We start from the raw sequence: 18,447 nt of genomic DNA, 5'->3' as shown, positions 1-18,447 counted from the left end.
GTTCGAAGAGAGGGCCAAAATTTTAAGTCTAAACGCCCTACACAATATCCGCTATGCCCCACTCCATTTTTGTAGACTTTTGCAAGACAGACTTAAACGTGGTGGGTGTGCCTCAATGCCACCCCTAATCATAATGCATCTTCATTTTTCAGAAACAAAAGAATATAATACATTCATGACGAAGAATAGATAGACATTTGACGGTTATTCAAATAACTCATGAGCTAATATTATACTCAGACTCAACAAGCAGAATTCATTAAAACTTCATACATTACTGGTCTTTGAATATGTGTTCACTGATCATAAAAATTCCCACGGATATGCTTTTCCAGAAGAAACTTTTGTACAACAAAATATTATACAATTAAGAGGACTACAACGATAATTTAATTTCAAAGATAAAACTGTGATCAGCAGGCATAACAAGCCTACATATACCAAAAAAGAATTATACAAAATGAATATCTATAAAGAACAGCACTAATATATAGCTAGCTACCTTATAACTAAACTAAGCAGTCACAGCTTCTACAGCTACAGCTACATGTATAACATCAAAGGCAATTCAGGCTCCCTAGCTACATATTTGCATAAATCAATGCTTCTGCAATACGCCTTGAAACGGGTCACACATGAATCATGTTAAATTATCCATACGAGTTTGACACCATCCAAAAACCTGCATCCACACAAGAGGTACAAGAAATGCTAAAACTTCCAAGTACAAGGTTTATCAATGACTCATGTTGTGCATGCTTCACTACCATATCTGATGTTACCATTAAAGCTTAAATATTTACGTCTCTCAAAGTAGGATAATCATTGCTAGTTTTTGGCTTCATCTTTTATCATCTTTTCTAACTAGAAGATCAATTGTGAACATTTTCAGAAAAGAGATGTAAAACAATAAATTTTGAAGGAACAAAAGCAATACCTCCTACTTCAGTTTAGGGAGATTAAAAACATAATTAGGCCTATCATTAATTGGGGAAATTGGTAAAATGTAAAATAAAATATATAAAGAAAAAGTGGTTCACCACTTAATGTACATGCAGTAAATACTTGTAAATTGCAATAAATGAATAAAGGGTGTGAAAAGTTTGTTGCTTCTACTCTCTGTAGTCTGTTCTAGGACTGTTCCATGCTTGAATTGCTCTTCAATTCTACATTCATGGCCCCAATCTTGCTGGATTTCTTCTGTACTTTAGGTGGTGTTTTCAGATGCCACATTTGTTATATCTCATTCCCACGAAGTTTGAAATCATTAGGACAGCAGTTAGTAGGTTAATTATGTTTGCATGTTATTATCCCATTTGATGAATAGCCTAATTTCTGTTTGAAACCACTCTAGCATTTTATTTGTTTACATGTTCTAGCCATCTCAAATCTCCTATTAATATCTCATCTGTGTTTCAATTAATTCTATGCTGCATGGTTCATTATACTTCTATGACTTGCTGGATTAGATTTGTCCATCCAGTAGATAAATTTGGCTAAAGAAAATTTCAATTCAATTTTTGGGTAGATGCCAGGGGTCAAATACTCACCACAAAACTGCAATGTGTAGGAATCACAAAAACATGTATGTTCAAGACTGATCAACTAATAACGGGTTGAAATGACTTTTTGATTTCATCATAAAACCACCTGCAAAACAAGTCAAATCATCTTAAGAACCCTCCCAAAATAAGAACAAACAACATAGCTGTGGTAAAATACTGAAATATTATTGAATATCTGAAAGAGTATAAGCACTAATAGGATATAGCCTATGCTCCACTAAATAGAATTATGTTTGTATGGCTAGAAGCCTGGATCACTATATAGCTTGATTCTCAAATTTTATGAATTCTAATTGAAATAACTCATTTATTCATAGATACAAATTTATTCATGCAAAAGTAATAAGCCTTTAATTTTCATCTGAAGCACTTCATGTATCAGAGAACAATATCCTTAACCCTAAGAGAGATAACTTCAAAATTTTACAGAAAAAAAAAAAAACTAAATCATTATGAAAATAACCACAATAAACAGGCAGCTTCATATTTTCACCAAATGCAGTATTCCGAATCACTTGAATACAAAAGCACTAAACTATACATAGAAAAGAGTGTCCAAACAAGGTTAACACAACCATTCCAAGTCTCATAGTCCCAAACTCCCAAATTTTTCTCTACTTGTATTTTACCATTTCCCCTCCGTAACATGTAATTGTTATAATATTATAAATGCATGAAATAAATGTAACCATCTTTCTACTTGATGTCTGCGTTCAATGTATGAAAAAATGTTTGAAGCGGGTGCAACCGGCATAAAATAAAACAAAACAAAATGAAATAAAAACTGTTCAGAGAATAATGGATAATGAAACAAACCTGCAAAGGAAAATGGGCTGTACACTAACACTTGCCTCAGTTCCAAATTGAGATCTTCTGTCATTTTCTTGTTTAAATTTATCGTATGGAAGGACTACACAAGGGCCTCGGATAGAGCTAGCCATTTCAACTCTATCACTATTAGATTCATAAACCTTCAACAAAGAAAAAAGAAGACATATATATAAGAAAGTATCAAGCAACATCTAGTTCTTAAACAATAAGTAAAATGTGTAGCATCATCATCATTTCATTGGAACAGCCAATCAAATTACTGTAGAGGTTACACTCGAACTGATGCTGAATTTGCTTTTGATGTAACTATCAGCCATGTGAATTTATAGCTATAAAGTTGTACAATTATAATCCCTTGATTTTAAGGACTAAATCTTACTATTATCTCTTCTAATTACATCAGAAGCCATAATAGTATACTAGGGATTACTTACAGAGAAGAAATAAGGAAATGAATATATCATCATATGATTTGGAATTCGCTTTTAATATAACTGTCAGCCATGTGAGCTCTGAACACAATTGGAACTTGTTATTGAATTTCCTCAGAGATTAACCCTCAGTCATAAAAACTTAAAGAGAAATAGTTGTACAATTATAATCCCTTGATTATAGGGATTTCATTTGTTCTATAATCTCTCCATATGGCATCAGAATTATATACAAAGAAATAGAGACTATTTGCATACATGATATAAGGGAAATAAAATCTCTCCAACCAATCAATAATTGTCTAAAGAGAGAGAATACAAGTGGGTGGGTGTGTATAACCAAAATCAATGTAACATTAGGAAAAAACTGATTGCTAAGATACCAATGACAAATTTTCACAATTGTGAGAATGAATTGGTATCCATTTAAGAAGAGGCATCTTAGTTTTATATAAAGATGTATAAGTAAAATTAAATAATAAAAAATTGTTACCTCATTGACTTCAGATATACAAGGATGACCAATATTTCCTGGCAAGTCATCAGGAAAGTAGCACTTCGTTGCCTTTACCCACTTCATCCCAGTTTCGGAATCTTCCCACATAGACTGAAAATTAAATAGGAATAAGTCTCTCTGTTAAAGTTCTATAAATTTATATAATGGCGCAATTTTGCATAGAGTACAAACCAATTATTAATTAATCAAATTACAGTAGAAACTGTAAAACCTAAACAGAAAACACAACTTTTTACTATTCATATGCCCTTCGCAGTTTCATAGGTGAATTTATACAAGTGTGATATAACCAAGTGCTAGATTACGATTGAATGCAAGATAATTTGCTTGCCTGAAGTTTAGAAGGTGTCAGTTTGCCGTGGTTGGATGTGAAAAAAGCATGGCCTTGCAGCCTATATGTTACTCCATCAATGCAGCAAGATTGGTAATACTTTTTCTCATCTACAAGTTGTACATCATCACCAATCCATTCTACAGCATGTGAGCTATCTGAAGATAAAGCAGAGTGCTGAATACCTCCAGTATTAGTTCCAGAACTTTTGACAGAAACTGGTTGTGCAACATCTAGATCATCGTGCTTGATATCGTAAGTTATATTCTCTCCTCCATCACATTCCATTTGATTACTAATCATAAAACTATTGCTATCATGTCTATCTGGCGATGTTTCAGCATTGTCCTGTGGCACTGCCATCTCAACTTGAGAATCTTGTGATGATTGCAAATTTTCACATTTAGCCGGCTCGGATAATTTAGGAAGAGTTTCTGATTCAGAAGTATCTTTACAGGTCAAAGCCTTTGAATCTATTTGTTCAGCATGACTTTCACCCTGCAAGCCAGTGGAAACACTACAAGCTGCAGATTTCATTAATATGCTTGGATCAGGCTTCTCTTCAATGGTTTCAATGCTAGATGAAATGTTGGAACCTTGCATATCTCTTGTATCTGGGGTATTTGAGTCAAATGACCGCTCAGTACTGTGACTGGCACTGGAAACAGTTGGAACAGAGTTTCCATTTGCTGTAAAAATTTGCGGGCTGACCTTTAGATCTAAGTTATCTGCTTTCTTCTCTGAAGATGGTTGAATACCAACTGTATTAGAGGGAAAACTTGGTGATGTAATTGAAGATCTCGTCACACGGCCATATTTTGGAGGCAAAGACTTTCCGCCACTTAAACTCAAGCATCTTGCGCAGTGCCAATCAACTCTATTATGAATTCCTCTAATTACTGATGGCTGCAGGCACTTTAAGTGAAATCCCTTTTCACAAGCATCACAGAGAAGAACAGAGTCAACCTCACTGACAGTGAGCTCACATGTCTGACATGTGAAAGCCTTATTCATATAATCCCTTGACGGAGGAGTCCATGTGCGATGTTCAGGAAGCTTTGGTAGTAACAATTTCTGGACAATCTTTGCAATATCAGAGTGACTAGGAATCAAAGGAGGGTGAACCATGTTCCCACCCTGCAATGGCTGGTGCATACTAGACATATTTCCAGGCCCCGTTTGAGTAATAAAAGGTCTAATGCTCTGACCTGTTGCTACTTGTGGACCTGCCCTCGATGAAGTTGCATCAGCAGTTCCTTCCACCTTGGGAGGATTATGAGCAGGCGCCTTGTTTTCTGATACACTTCTAGCTAAAGACACAGGTTGAGTCTGTATTGACCATGTAGGAGCATTCACCAATGATTGGTTTGCCAATGAATTTGCTGCAGTTTAGAAAAGTTCTCAAATTCAGTTGCCACTTCAATGACTGAAATATCATAAGATACAATTTTATGCATATTATTAAGAACATACAGCGGACTACTAGTATTGCAAACTACAAACAAAAGTAGGAAAATCCCAGTAGAAAGTTAAAACACATACTTTTTCCAATTTCCATAAATTTCACCTACAAATAATAAAAATTGGATAAGAGACAACTGAAAGAAGAGGGTCAGTCATTCAATTTCAGACTCTTGAAGAATAGGGAAACAATAACAATTTAGGCCTGTTACAGAAGGACCATATCAACTCACTAACTTTAAAAGGACCTACAACCACACACATCTAATGAACTTTCTGGTTTCTTTATGCATTATTGCATTCAATGTTCAATATATAGGAGAAACTCCTAGAAGTAAATAATAACCAAAATATGTAAGCATTTAGTTTTATAAAATAGAATCACGGCATAACAAAGTACGAGTCTACACCACATGTTCATATCATCATGCAGCGAGGACATATTGATGTTGCACTATAAGTCAATTCACCAATAGAAATGCAAGTCTGCCACCCCTTGGAATTTTGGATAGGTGAAAAGCTGTGGAAATTACCTTGGACCTGAAGCACATAAGGAGCCCCACTCAATCCTCCAGTAACTTTAAACTGTGGGTTTTCAACTCTAGGCAATGCTACGGAAGATGGATTTCTCCCCATGTGACTGCTAGGCATTACACCAGAAACAATGGGCGGTCTGACTTCATTGCTGGTTGATTGATATTGCAATGCTGCAGAAGATCCTGCAGAAAGATGAGAAGGAATAGACGCCATTGGAACTGTAGAAGTCATTGCTGGGTGGTTTGTTTTATCAGACGAGAACATTCGAACAGCATTAGTTGGAACACGATTGTCAACCATCCCACCAGTGTTTGTTTGCAAGGGTTGAGATGTATATGTTGTAGAAGATGCAGATAATAATTTCTTTGATTCCTCCATCTAGAAATAAAAAGGACAGCAAAAGGAAAAGAAAGCAGATGAAAAACTAACTCGCCAAAACACTTGCAATAGCTTCCCTATTAACATTACATGCATACTAGGAAAAAGAAACAAAAGCTATTACTTAGGTAGGAAACGAAATTAAAAAAGCATTTCACATTAGCAGAGTTCATCATCTTTCCAACAAACTCCACAAAGGACCTTCCCATTAAGATTAGATGAGTGGTAAAAGGAAATTAACAGAAAGAAACACAACCTAATACTAGATGCAAAGGTTTTAAAAACGATTTGCAACAACGAAAAACAGTCGAGACTAAACGGTACAGTTACTGTTATTCACTGTTTTTATGTTAATGAACAAATTGTTGTTAATTCACACCCCGACGAACGCAATCGTGAAAGCCTTTACATGACTGCGACGCAACCGATATTTAAAACCTTAAGCAAGTAATTAAAGCAGTATTAAACAATGCCCCTAAAGACATACAATACAATCAAAGACACGAAGTACCTTCTGATTCTACAAATCAATAATTCAAAAACTATAGAGTTGCAAAAGTTGGAATTAACTGAGTTAAGAATTGAGAAGTTGAATACCTTCGACTTATTGAACGCATACTTCTCGGCAATGGACATCTTCGGAGCACGAAACCCTAACCTCTGGTCCCCAACCTTAGCATTCAAACCGAGATCCTCAATAACGGCACCAACAGCTTCACGAGCAACAATATCCTTGGGAGCAATCCCTTGGCAGAGAATTGCGAGCTTACTCCGCGCCTCTCTCATGAGCTCAACCTCCACATCAGTCGGCTTCTCTCCACCTCGCATCGTCGCCATCGTCGATAAAACCAAAACAATCTCCGCCACACGTTTCAATTCCGCCTCAGGTTTATCAACTTCGTCAACCTTGGCCTTCTTGCTACACGGTTCCTCCGATGGTTCTCCTCCTCCGTTCTCGACCAACGGTGGAGGATCTACCGTCGGTTCCGAAGCCTCGTCCATCGGAGAGAAACCCTAGAGAATGGAACGAGAGAGAGAGAAAAGGAGGGAAGAGGAAGAAGAGAGAAAGAGATTTGAAAAATAAAAAGAAAAAACGAAAAATTGGAAGCGGTAATTTAATTATAAATATAAATATCGAGTGTTTTTGGCGGGTAAGTGTTATAGCGTGTGTTATTGAAAAATAGAGTTTGGGAGAGACGAAGAATTGGGGTAAATTGTATTTAGGTATTGAGATTGAGATATTTGGGATGAGTTCGGTTCAGTTAGTGAAACAGACCCAACAGCGCGTGCGTTCGTGCGTGGGTAGCTCCCTTCGGTGCCTTGTCACGTGTTTTCTTTTATTTATGTACTATATTTGTTATTTAACATTATTCTTTTTTTATAAGTTTGTTTCTTAATATTATATTTGTTTGAGAATTTTATTTTATAAATTTATTTTATTAAAATATTTAAAACTTATTTAGTTTTTTTGTTTAAATTTAATAAGCAGTTCAAATACAGTTTAAAAGATTCAACATTGACCCGCATGTATTATCGATTCATTCTTCGATTTAATTTTGAAAACATTGATATATAATCTTATTTAAGTTAATAATAATAAATATTCTCTTTTTTTAAATGGTACTTTATTTTTTTAAATAAAGTATAATTTTATTTTAGTTTTAAAAATTATTTTAGAAATAAAAAATTTTGTTATATAGAATTCCTTTTAAAATGTATACTGAAAACAGATGAAGAAGAAAATTATTTTATACATATTCTATTTTGTTATAATATTTTTAATTTTCATTTAGATAGTTTAAATATTTATTGTATCAGATTCATTGTACTAAATTTAAATGAAAAATATAACATATATTTTGGGAAATATTTTTTAATACTTTTTAAATAATTATATGCATATATATGGTGTAGATACAATACAATAATACTCATACTTTTCTATATATATATATATATATATATATATATATATATATATATATATATATATATATATATATATATATATATATATATATATATATATATATATATATATATATATGTATATGTATATGTATATGTATATGTATATATACTCATATTTTATGTATATTTTGCCATTTGTATATTAAATACATGAAATTACCTATTATTGTACAAGTGTAATGCTGGCACAATGTTTGACATGTGATGTACATAAATTTATGTGTTATTTTTTTTACTATTATATTTTCTTTTCAATTTTGTCAAAAAAGAAAATTTATTTATTTATATTTTATGGATATTGGATTTCGTAATAATTTTTTTAATTTAAATTATATATGGCACTTTCTAAAATGAGTGAAAAGTCAAATATAACCCAATTCAAATTTTCCAAATTTTCTACCATTTCAGAAAATTTGCAATTAGAAATCTAAAATTTTGAAACTTCTAGGGTGATATCGGAAATTTCCCAGTAATAGCGGAAATTCTTTGCAAATAGTAAGGGACATACTATAAATTTCTCAATCATATCCAAAATTCTTTGGAAAAAAATTGGCCAGTACCGAAAATTTCAAAATTTCTGAAATTATTTCTCGGAAATTTCAAATTTTTTAAAAAATTCAGGTAGATTTTATCGGAAATTTTGAAATTTCCAGTAACTCAAAATTTTTTTTAAAATTCCGAAAATTTTGAAATTTCTAGTAATATCTTCATATCATTTTTTTTTGTTTTTTCCTTTCTTTTCAATGAGGACAAAAGGAAAGGATAACACCATTGCCGACAGAACCACTGATAAAAGCGATAGTTGTCGCTAGAGTTGCTGAGGCAAAGGCTTCCCAGCTATGGGCTGGACGACATGCTCCGACCGGTTCTCAACAGAAATGTATGGCGGAGCAAGCGCAAGGTCAGGGACAATTCTGTGCACCCCGACACAGACTTGCCAGAGTTTTTGTCGTTGTAGGGGAGCCTGCTCCTATGAAGGTTGATCAGGTTCCAGTTGTTGTGGAAAAGCATGTTCCTATGGAGGTTCAGCAGGTTCCAGTTGTTGTGGAGGAGTATGTTCCTATGGAGGTACCTATTGAAGTTGAGATATCAGTTAAGGCTCAAGAGGTTCATGTTGTTGTGGAGGAGGTAGTTGTTGTTGATAAGGAGGTACATGTTGCTGAGGAGGATGCTACTCCTACTGATACAGAGGCCACAACTCGTGCTTCTACGGAGGCATCTGTTCATACACTTGGAGTCTTCCCGGGAGGGCCTAGTGACAGATTTATGCTCACACGTTATGCTTTCGATGTCGCATACAGAGTATGGCAGGGAGAGGTATATATGTTGTATTTTTTATTTGCAAAATATTTATTATGGTTCGCTGATATGTTGAAAGATTACGGTTTATTTATTTAACCTTGTTTCCTACGGGAGCGTCAACCACTGAAGGTCACATCCCACGGGTCGAAGTTGAAGAACTTCCCCTGGGTCTAATGCCTAATTAGGTCAGCCGCATTGTTTCTGATTTCAGTTTGTTGGAGTTCGTTGATTGCTCTTCGACCATGCTCGGCACCTCCCTATTGTTTGCTTTTTTTAGCGGTGGCTCTCAGAGACATCATGCTTTCATATTTCATTTGGGGAGATAACCATCACTTTAGATGATTTCTCTGCATTGTTTCATCTCCCCATTGGCAGTAGATTATTTATCTAGAGTGGTATCTCATCATATCACATCCTCGCCTCATACCACCTACTGCAGGGTCTTCCGATGCTGCAGGGGCTTTTGTTGTTAGGGTTTCTGATCTTGAAGTACCGGATGACAATGTGCCTCCACCACCTCCTCCAGACTCAGATGATCAGGAGCATCTTGAGATGATCTTTGTTATTATGGATAACCTTACGGGTTTGGTAAACCCAAATGATGAGGTTTTCACAAGATTAGGTCGGGTTGCACACATAGTCCGTGTGGGGCCTATTTAGATTTTTTGATTTAATAGTTGTATATTTTGTATATTATCTGACTAATACTACTTCTCATATCACAGTACGTTATTGCATAATATTTTGCCGATTACATGTTTCGATAGAAGATAAACATAACACAAGACAATACAATATAACAATCATAAATTAAAACTAACTAAGCATGAAAACCTAGTTACTACCAGATGATTTTGGACGTTTCAGCATATTGATTTTATCGTCAACCTATCTTGAAATCAGCGTATCAAACTCGATCGACCCCTTAGTTATTCTATGGCAAAACGATTTCCACATGGCAGTCACGTCTTCATTAGTCTTCAACTAAATCAGGTTGTATTTCATCGTTCCATTACTATCAATCCAATCTTCATGAAACTCAGTCTTTCTCACTCTTCTGTTCTCGGTATCCGACAACAATTCATTCAACTTATCAATTAAGTTAGCGAGATATGAGGTGCCATTCGAAAGCTTGAACTCAACAGAATGATTGTTTCCATTGAAATACACTTCTGCCTTAACCAAAAATTGAGGAAGAGGCATTTTTTTAGATGTCTTTCTCTATAACATATGTCCCTATTTATATAATCTTGGACTCATTCTAGACCACACAAAATTGTCAGTGAAATCATAGCCCAATAAAACTATCGACAAAATCCTGATTGTCCAAAAAATTTGACAAAATAAACTTCCGGAAATTTCAGGCATCAACTAAATTTATGGTATAGACTGGTAAATTTTGAAATTTCCAAAAAAATTTGTAAGGTACCAAAAATTTATGTTATAGCGAAAATTTTGTAACTATACCAAAATTTTGGTTCGGAAATTATTTTCTTTTTTTGAGAAGGGATATTTGTGGAATAAAGAAAAATAAGGGAGTTCCATATATAACTTAGTGGTGGCATGTAGAATCCTCCAACATCATGGTTGAGAAGAACGACCTAACTCGAATACAAAAATACACACATGCAGAGTTTCTCACCCCTACGTGAGCTAGTTCTCAACTACACAACAAACCTTAAAGCCTCTAACAATCCTTAATCAATAGAGGTTGTCATGCATTTGTATTTTCAATAAGTACAATTGGAGTCCACCATAGGACCCGGTAAAATTAACCTGGACCGCCATAACACCACCCTGTCGAATTATGGATCTCGGTGACAATGAGGTATGATAGAATAAAACTGAAATATTTGGTACTCCTCACTGTAACGGTATACTATTGAATTCGTGATGGTAACCACTTCTGTCATCGATAATTCTGTGTTTGGTGTTCAATTTACTCTGTCGCAATCAAGTAATTCCAGTGCGAGGCAATCTCCACTTATCGCTTATAGTTTCTTCATCTCATGGAGAAGGCACGTTCGTCGCATATATATGTCAGAAGGCATTACGGCTAAAATCACATTGATGATGGATAATTGTAGTGATGTGGAGACGGAATCAACCAAATGAATAATTTTCGGAATTCTTAGAGTGTTTGTTTCAAGACTACGACTTTTATTTTAAATCTTAAGATCTCAATCGGTAAAAGATAATCAAACAATAGAAACTGATGCAGGCACCACACATAATGTTTACTACTAGTCATACCTGAGGTTGGAACAATTCTTTAAAATATCAAATGGAGTCGAAATCCAGTAAACGAATATGTTTTGGAAATCTTAGAATATCTAATATCAGACTATAATTTTTATGTTTGGACTTAAGGTTTCAATTTGTACAGTTTAATCGAACAATAGAAACTGGTACCGACACCGCGCAGAATGTTTTGTCAGACTTGTAACTAGTATTTATCCTATTGAACTTAATGAAATGATATACTTATTAAGTCTAATATGTAAGAAATTTTGTCTATTTTCTTATGATATAAAGTTTACTCTTAAAGGACTTGTGAATCTCGAGTTATACGTGAAATAAGACAACCAATACAAGAGAAATGCTAGTGTTATAGCACTCCCAGACCCAATTTCCCACTTCAACAGAAAGACTATCGCGTTAGCTTTTCAATGCAACTGACAGCACCTTAAACGGACTTATGAAACTCAAGTCACGCATGAAATAAGTCAATCGATCCCCTTTTATATATATATATATATATATATATATATATATATATATATATATATATATATGAGATTTTTCTGAGTTTCTTTAATATTTTAGACGTTTTCCGACATTTTCACTATAATTTACCTATTTTGACTTATTCACCTTATTTTGACTTTAACTCAACTTATTTTTAAATATACTCAAAACTCTTAAATTGCTCCAAGGGTTTCCTAAAACCCTCGCCCTAAACTATAAAATTGTCTCATTGTAATTGACAAGAGTTTCCTAGAAACCCTCGCCTTATAATATTTCCTATTGAAGCCCAACTGCCCCAAAAGCACTTAAAGTTAACTATGGCTAATAGACCATATTAACCATATGGAGAATTCTTTGAGCAATATCTAGATGGTTTTTGACAACTTGATGTGAATAACGCCTTTTTACACGACAATTTAAATGAAGAAGTCTACATGTTAATTTTTCCTCGCTTATCTTCTCCCGCCTCTGATATTTTCAACAGCAAAAAAATTGTAGAATACATAAGTCATTATATGGTCACCCATACATTAACACACGCACGAAATCACAATTGAAAAATCTATTTTGGAACCCTAACTATATTCATGACACTTGTGGATAAAATTCACCACTACATTTCTTTATCCATTGAAGCCTGAACTGTGGATCATATAGTGATACAATAACCGAGCTATTTATCAAAACCTGATTCTCAATTAATACACATAATGTTAGGACTCTTCATGATACAATTCGTGAGAAAATTGAACCGAACCGAACTAAATCATAGTAAAAATTCACTCAAACGTAACCAAACTGTTTCAATTTACTAAGAATTGAACCGAACCAAAATTAATGGTTTGGTATACCGTTTTGAAATTCTAAATCGTACTAAACCGTTAGAAGACAATTTATCTCAAACCGAACTATTTATTAAAAAACCGAACCGTTAATTTTTTTTTTATTTTAAAAATTAACTTGTTTTAAGTATTTTTCAGTTTTTGTTGGATTTCAATTCAGTTCAGTTTCAGTTCTAGAATTATTTGTACACTATACTTTGGTTTACTAACAATTCAGTTATTTTAACTTCAACTCGATTCAGTTATGAGATCTTTTGAACAGGCGGGTTTTTTAAACAGCCTAATGTTATAACATTTCACGTTGGTTTGAATTTTGGTCATATTCTAGGTATGCAAGTTGTAGTATATATAATGTTAAATTTTCATGTTGGTTTGAACGTTGATTATATTCTAAGTAAGTTGTAGTACTAGCACATATAAAATTCTACCCTTACAATAAATTACTGAATTCCTATTTAAAGAAAACTGAAATTCTAAATTTATAAAAAAACAAAACTACATAATATCTCTTTCTTTACTCTCAATCAACGAACATTATTACTACAAATTAATGATTATAAAGACAATCGAATCATAGTAGAAATTTTATATGCAATCATGCTAAATGCCACCATTAAGATAAGAAATTCCAATTATATTGATGGTAAATTATCAAGCCATCCATCCTTATTTACGAAAGTTGACAAACTATAATCATTCATGTTTAAGCTACTTGGTTTCTTCTCCCACCCAACACGTTTCTCAGTATTGGCCCCTGGTCCTGTACAATTTACTTCTGCAAAGACAGTATTTTGCCTGCATAAATTTATTTACAAATTAAATAAACATATAATTTCATAAAATATATATTAAATGTTGCATATTGTTAAATATTGTATATTCATTTAAATGAATTGTGGTTTTTCTGTTATGTAACAAAATATAACTTACACGCCACTCGTCGTTAAATTCCATTGATCCCATCCTTGAGGAGTTACCACTGACGAAAAATATGTTTCCCAAAATATGACTCTTGAGTAAGGACCCCAAGGTCTACCAAGATTCACTTGACCATTTCCATCGATGCGTCCTCCTTTAAAAACATAACCATTTGGACTCTTTGGTGAATCTCTACGTTGTGCCGTGACAAAACCTATAGGTTTTGATGGGGCTTGAGTGGCATTGATCTTACAATTCTACAAAAAGTAAAAAGTCATGAAAAACACAAATGCTTAGATCTCAAGCAAAATAGTTAAGAACATTAAAACAAAACAAAAATTTGCACAATTACTACTAGTGATTAACATGTTTCATCTACATGCGAGTTTAATTACCTCGAAATAAGATTGACCTTCTCCAAAAATAAAGTCTGCTTCACCTTCAACGTAACAATTTTTAAAATACTGACGCCGCTTTGATGAAAGTAAAGTATCTTGATAACCAGTGAAACTACATTCGAAAACTGCAGTCTTATCACCGTATATTGAAGCTGCTACTGCTGGTCCTTCAGTACCATGTGTGTTCTACAATTATACAAAATGATTTAGAAATAATCGAAGATTTAATTTTGATCTGATACAAAAATTGTTAACTTCATTTTATTATATTTACCTTGAATGAAATGCCACTCAAAATTACATTAGGTGGAGAAGAATGAAATGTTGCACTATTAGATGTGCCAATATCATTAGCTGCATCATTGTAGGTAATGATTGTGCTATCACTACCAGATCCTTTTAGAATAATGCATGGCTTTCTTGGATGTATAAGAACTTTTTCTCTACACAATTTAAACACATGAAAAAATTATTTTAAAAATTTACTAATATTTATCATGAAATTAACATGTAACAATATTTTTACTTACTTGTATACACCAGGATTTATTTTAATTAGAACCCATCGATCATTTGGATTCTTTACAGAATCAATGGCAGCTTGGACTGTTTTAAATGCTCCTTTTCCTCCTTGATCAACAATGATGGTGTTTGCAACTTGATTACCACCACAATCTATGGCTCTACCAATAGAAAAACAACTCATAAACAATACTAAAAGAAACATCATTGATATTTGAAGAGACATTGTCATGTTTAGTGACAATCTTTTTTTCTTCTTCTAGCATAAATACACTTGAAAATTAACACATCTTATTTAATAATTTATTTGGTCAGATATTATTAATTTATTTTATCAAATATGAGATTCTCCTCTTACTGATATAAGGATATTTTCCTAACATGTGTCCAACTTTCTTACCAAACATATGACATAATATATTCACTTTATTTCTTTTTCTATGTATGAAGATCCTATTGGATTACACCAAACTTTTTCCTTATTATATAGTCAAATACTAACTATATATACACCAAACTTTACATTTATGATACATTTAGAAACTGTTTTCTTTGAATCTTAAATAAAAAATATATTAATTCACCCGTTTTTCTATGTTATTTTAGCAAGAAATAAAGATACAGAGACAAAAATAAAAACAAGTCAACTTATTGAAATCAAAAGGATTAATAATTAATAATTTTTTAAATTTAAAAATATTTTCCAAAAAGTAATTTAAAATTTTGTAAATTACTTTAAAGATACAGGGACTATAAATTTAAAAATACTTTCCAAAAATAATTTAAAATTTTAATATTTTAATAAATTACTTAGTTTTATATAGATCGGTACAACATTATATAGTTTTTTTTTTAAAATTATATGGGTCATTTTACAAAACTATTTTGTCTAAAAATAACTATTAATAAGCTCTTCATACGCATACTAAAATTTAAAGAATATGACAAAGTATCAAAATTTAATATACTTTTAAAAAAAAATTTCCATAAAATTTATTTATAGAAAAAAAATATCCCTCTAAATCAATTCTATGGATTTACCTATTGAATATTGATAAAAAAATCCAATTATTCAACTGCTCTAAAAAAAACATTTTACAAATTAATAATATATTATTAAAATTAATTAAAATACACTTTTGGTATAAAATAGGGATGACAATGAGCCGAGTTTGGATATAATACTATTGTATTCATTCTCATATCCATAATTTGAAAAAATCCCAATACCCGAGCCCATACCGCACCAATTTTCATATTCGTACCCTATGCATATCTCAATATCAATACCCATTTATTCGCGTGTAGTAAAATTAAATCGATTAATTATAAAATATCATATCATTTTAATTTTTTTTTAACAATATTAAAAAAAAATTGGATGTTATTGTTCAATTAAAAAAATAAATAAGCATATTTATTTAAATGTATAATAGTTTAATAGCGATACATTTTTATATAAAAATATAAATAAAATTATATAAATATATAGTGCGAATATGAGACGGGGTGGGTACTAGTAAGGTTTCCCTGTCTTCATATAAATATAATTTTTTTTATTAAAATAGTTTAATTATAATTTTTCTTTAGTATATTTCAATTAATCTCTATATTATAATTTTATCTTTAAATGAATTAATCAATTTTAAATTTTAAATAATCGATTGTTCAACTAACTGATTAAACTACATTTTTGTATATGTTTAACATGTGTAAAAAACGGATGCATATCTGTTATTTTCCACACACAAAAAGTAGTTACAATTATCTACAGGCTTAGCTAACAAATTATTATCATAAAAATAAAAATAATATACTTTTTTTTAGACCCTTATCTTCGACCCTCAACACCATTACATTATTTTCAATAGGATCTTGACCACCTACAATCAGACTCTCACCTTCATCATTAAAATCTTCAACACTATTATTCAATCTCAAACCATCTTGCTCGTCATTCCTAATGACTTATTCATAAAACTTTGCAAGCATATCTTCTACATTATTGTCCTAAAGAGTTATATCTTCCTCCCCATATTTATATTTTGATCTAAAGAACTATCAACATACTCTGGTTGAGATATAGGATATTCTATATAGACATCAACACTCAAATGAACCCTGCCGAGGTCAGTTATCTCTAAAGAACATTTGTCATCATTCAACACCATGATCCCAAAAGCGGGGTCATTATATAGATGGTATCTACTTTAGCATAACTAAATCCTTCAGTATACCAACCAACTCAAAGTAGCTCTATCTATCCACATATATTTTTAGTTCATTGCATTTCCCTCCTTCATACATAGTTTTTCACTATCCATAAACTCAAAACTATGATGAATATTCAGACACAAATACACATCCATTGCTACCTAAGTAAAACAAAAACATCAACTTATCAAAAGGGGCAAAAACAACACAATCGTAGAAGATGTTAACCCTACAATTGAAATATCTAGCATTAGTAACAACTAAATCGTAGAAGATGATAATCCTAAATTCAAAATACCTAGCATTACAAACACATTCTACAAAAACAGAAGCCTAAAATTGAAACAATATAAAAGATGTTAACCTCACTTTAAGCTTTGTCTTCATTGAATCTCCATATTACGCTTTCACAAAAGTTCTCTGTTTCGCCCTCTTCAATTTTAAAACAATATTGATCCTTCGTCTTCAACGTTTTCTTCGCTCAATCCTTCCCCTTCTTCTTTAATTTGTCGCATCCGAACACAAATTCTCACTCTACATATCTCTGCTAGATTTTTTTGAAATGTGTTAGAAATGAATTGAAATGTGAATTTCCAAAGTCTCAAGAGTTTTCTACTTTGTTTTGTCCACATCAGCAACGTATTAACCCAACAAGACCATTTGGAAAAGAGATTGGACTTTGACTAGTTTTCTAATAGAAAGGATAAACGTGATACACTTTTTAAAGATAAAGGATTAAATTGGTTATTTTTAAAGAAAAAGGACTAAAATAGACTCATATGTAAAAGTAAGTGACTAAAAAGAATATTAAGTATTATGTTTTATTTCAACTATGAATATCCGTTTTTTTATATTTCTCAAGTAAATTTATCAATCACTCACACATGTATTAAACATTAATGACAAACATTTATTTTAATATTATAAATTACAATTTTCAAATGTTTTTTTGTTCCAATAACAAATAGTGTTGTTTATTTTTGTTATAAACTAAATTCAGACATAATTATCAACTAAAATGATTAAACATTATAGACTTTAGGAGAACTTTATCTACAATTTTCGTAATGAAGACTTGTTTTATTAAAATTTGTCATATATAGAGATCAGATATAAGTTTAAAGTCTTATTCAAAATCTCGACTGTTAATAGAAATAAATTAAATAATTATTTAATTTTAAAAAAAAAATAGGTAATTTTTTAAGAAAAAGAAATATCATATATTTGTTTAAATTTTTTATTCAATTGTAGATTACAGTTCAATTCATTTTTATTAACAGTTGAGATTTAATGTAAGATTTTTAAAGTTAGACCTCATGTCAACGAATTCTAACTAAGAAATAAAGAATAGTATTATAAAAACGATAAATAATATTATTAAAATTAACAAAATTTATTACTTTTCTTGATAACTTTAAAACATCACCAAAACTTGATTGGTGGGGTATTATTTTGGACAATTTCTCATCCCATCCCATGAC

The 18,447-nt window shown here is 32.0% G+C and overlaps 2 protein-coding genes across 2 annotated transcripts; both read right to left on the bottom strand.

The window, feature by feature from the left end:
* Positions 1-300: 300 nt before the first annotated feature.
* On the bottom strand, positions 301-7,294 carry LOC131615771 (uncharacterized). Its single transcript, XM_058886927.1, has 7 exons — positions 6,649-7,294; positions 5,670-6,051; positions 3,676-5,057; positions 3,321-3,434; positions 2,382-2,536; positions 1,551-1,650; positions 301-682 (listed from the first exon to the last, which is right to left on the bottom strand). Exons 1-6 carry the CDS (start codon positions 7,051-7,053, stop codon positions 1,602-1,604), a joined length of 2,487 nt encoding a protein of 828 aa, XP_058742910.1. The 5' UTR covers positions 7,054-7,294; the 3' UTR covers positions 301-682; positions 1,551-1,601.
* A 6,134-nt stretch (positions 7,295-13,428) lies between these two features.
* LOC131617805 (probable pectinesterase 66) lies at positions 13,429-15,113 on the bottom strand. Its single transcript, XM_058889058.1, has 5 exons — positions 14,761-15,113; positions 14,505-14,673; positions 14,228-14,416; positions 13,845-14,089; positions 13,429-13,709 (listed from the first exon to the last, which is right to left on the bottom strand). Exons 1-5 carry the CDS (start codon positions 14,982-14,984, stop codon positions 13,547-13,549), a joined length of 990 nt encoding a protein of 329 aa, XP_058745041.1. The 5' UTR covers positions 14,985-15,113; the 3' UTR covers positions 13,429-13,546.
* Positions 15,114-18,447: the final 3,334 nt, after the last annotated feature.

This window comes from Vicia villosa, linkage group LG7 (genome assembly GCF_029867415.1).
Source record: "Vicia villosa cultivar HV-30 ecotype Madison, WI linkage group LG7, Vvil1.0, whole genome shotgun sequence".
Taxonomy (NCBI): Eukaryota; Viridiplantae; Streptophyta; class Magnoliopsida; order Fabales; family Fabaceae; genus Vicia; species Vicia villosa.
Note: the sequence above shows the minus strand (reverse complement) of the source record. Positions and strands in the feature narration are given on the sequence as shown.

Excerpts from the sequence above, each read along its gene's own strand:
- LOC131615771 (XM_058886927.1), bottom strand. The coding sequence starts at position 7,053 with ATGGACGAGGCTTCGGAACCGACGGTAGATCCTCCACCGTTGGTCGAG. Across the intron at positions 5,058-5,669 it reads TTATGTGCTTCAGGTCCAAG|CAAATTCATTGGCAAACCAA; the intron begins GTAATTTCCACA and ends TCTAAACTGCAG. Across the intron at positions 2,537-3,320 it reads GTATATCTGAAGTCAATGAG|GTTTATGAATCTAATAGTGA; the intron begins GTAACAATTTTT and ends TCTTTGTTGAAG.
- LOC131617805 (XM_058889058.1), bottom strand. The coding sequence starts at position 14,984 with ATGACAATGTCTCTTCAAATATCAATGATGTTTCTTTTAGTATTGTTT. Across the intron at positions 14,417-14,504 it reads TGAGTGGCATTTCATTCAAG|AACACACATGGTACTGAAGG; the intron begins GTAAATATAATA and ends GTATAATTGTAG. Across the intron at positions 14,090-14,227 it reads AAGGTCAATCTTATTTCGAG|AATTGTAAGATCAATGCCAC; the intron begins GTAATTAAACTC and ends TACTTTTTGTAG.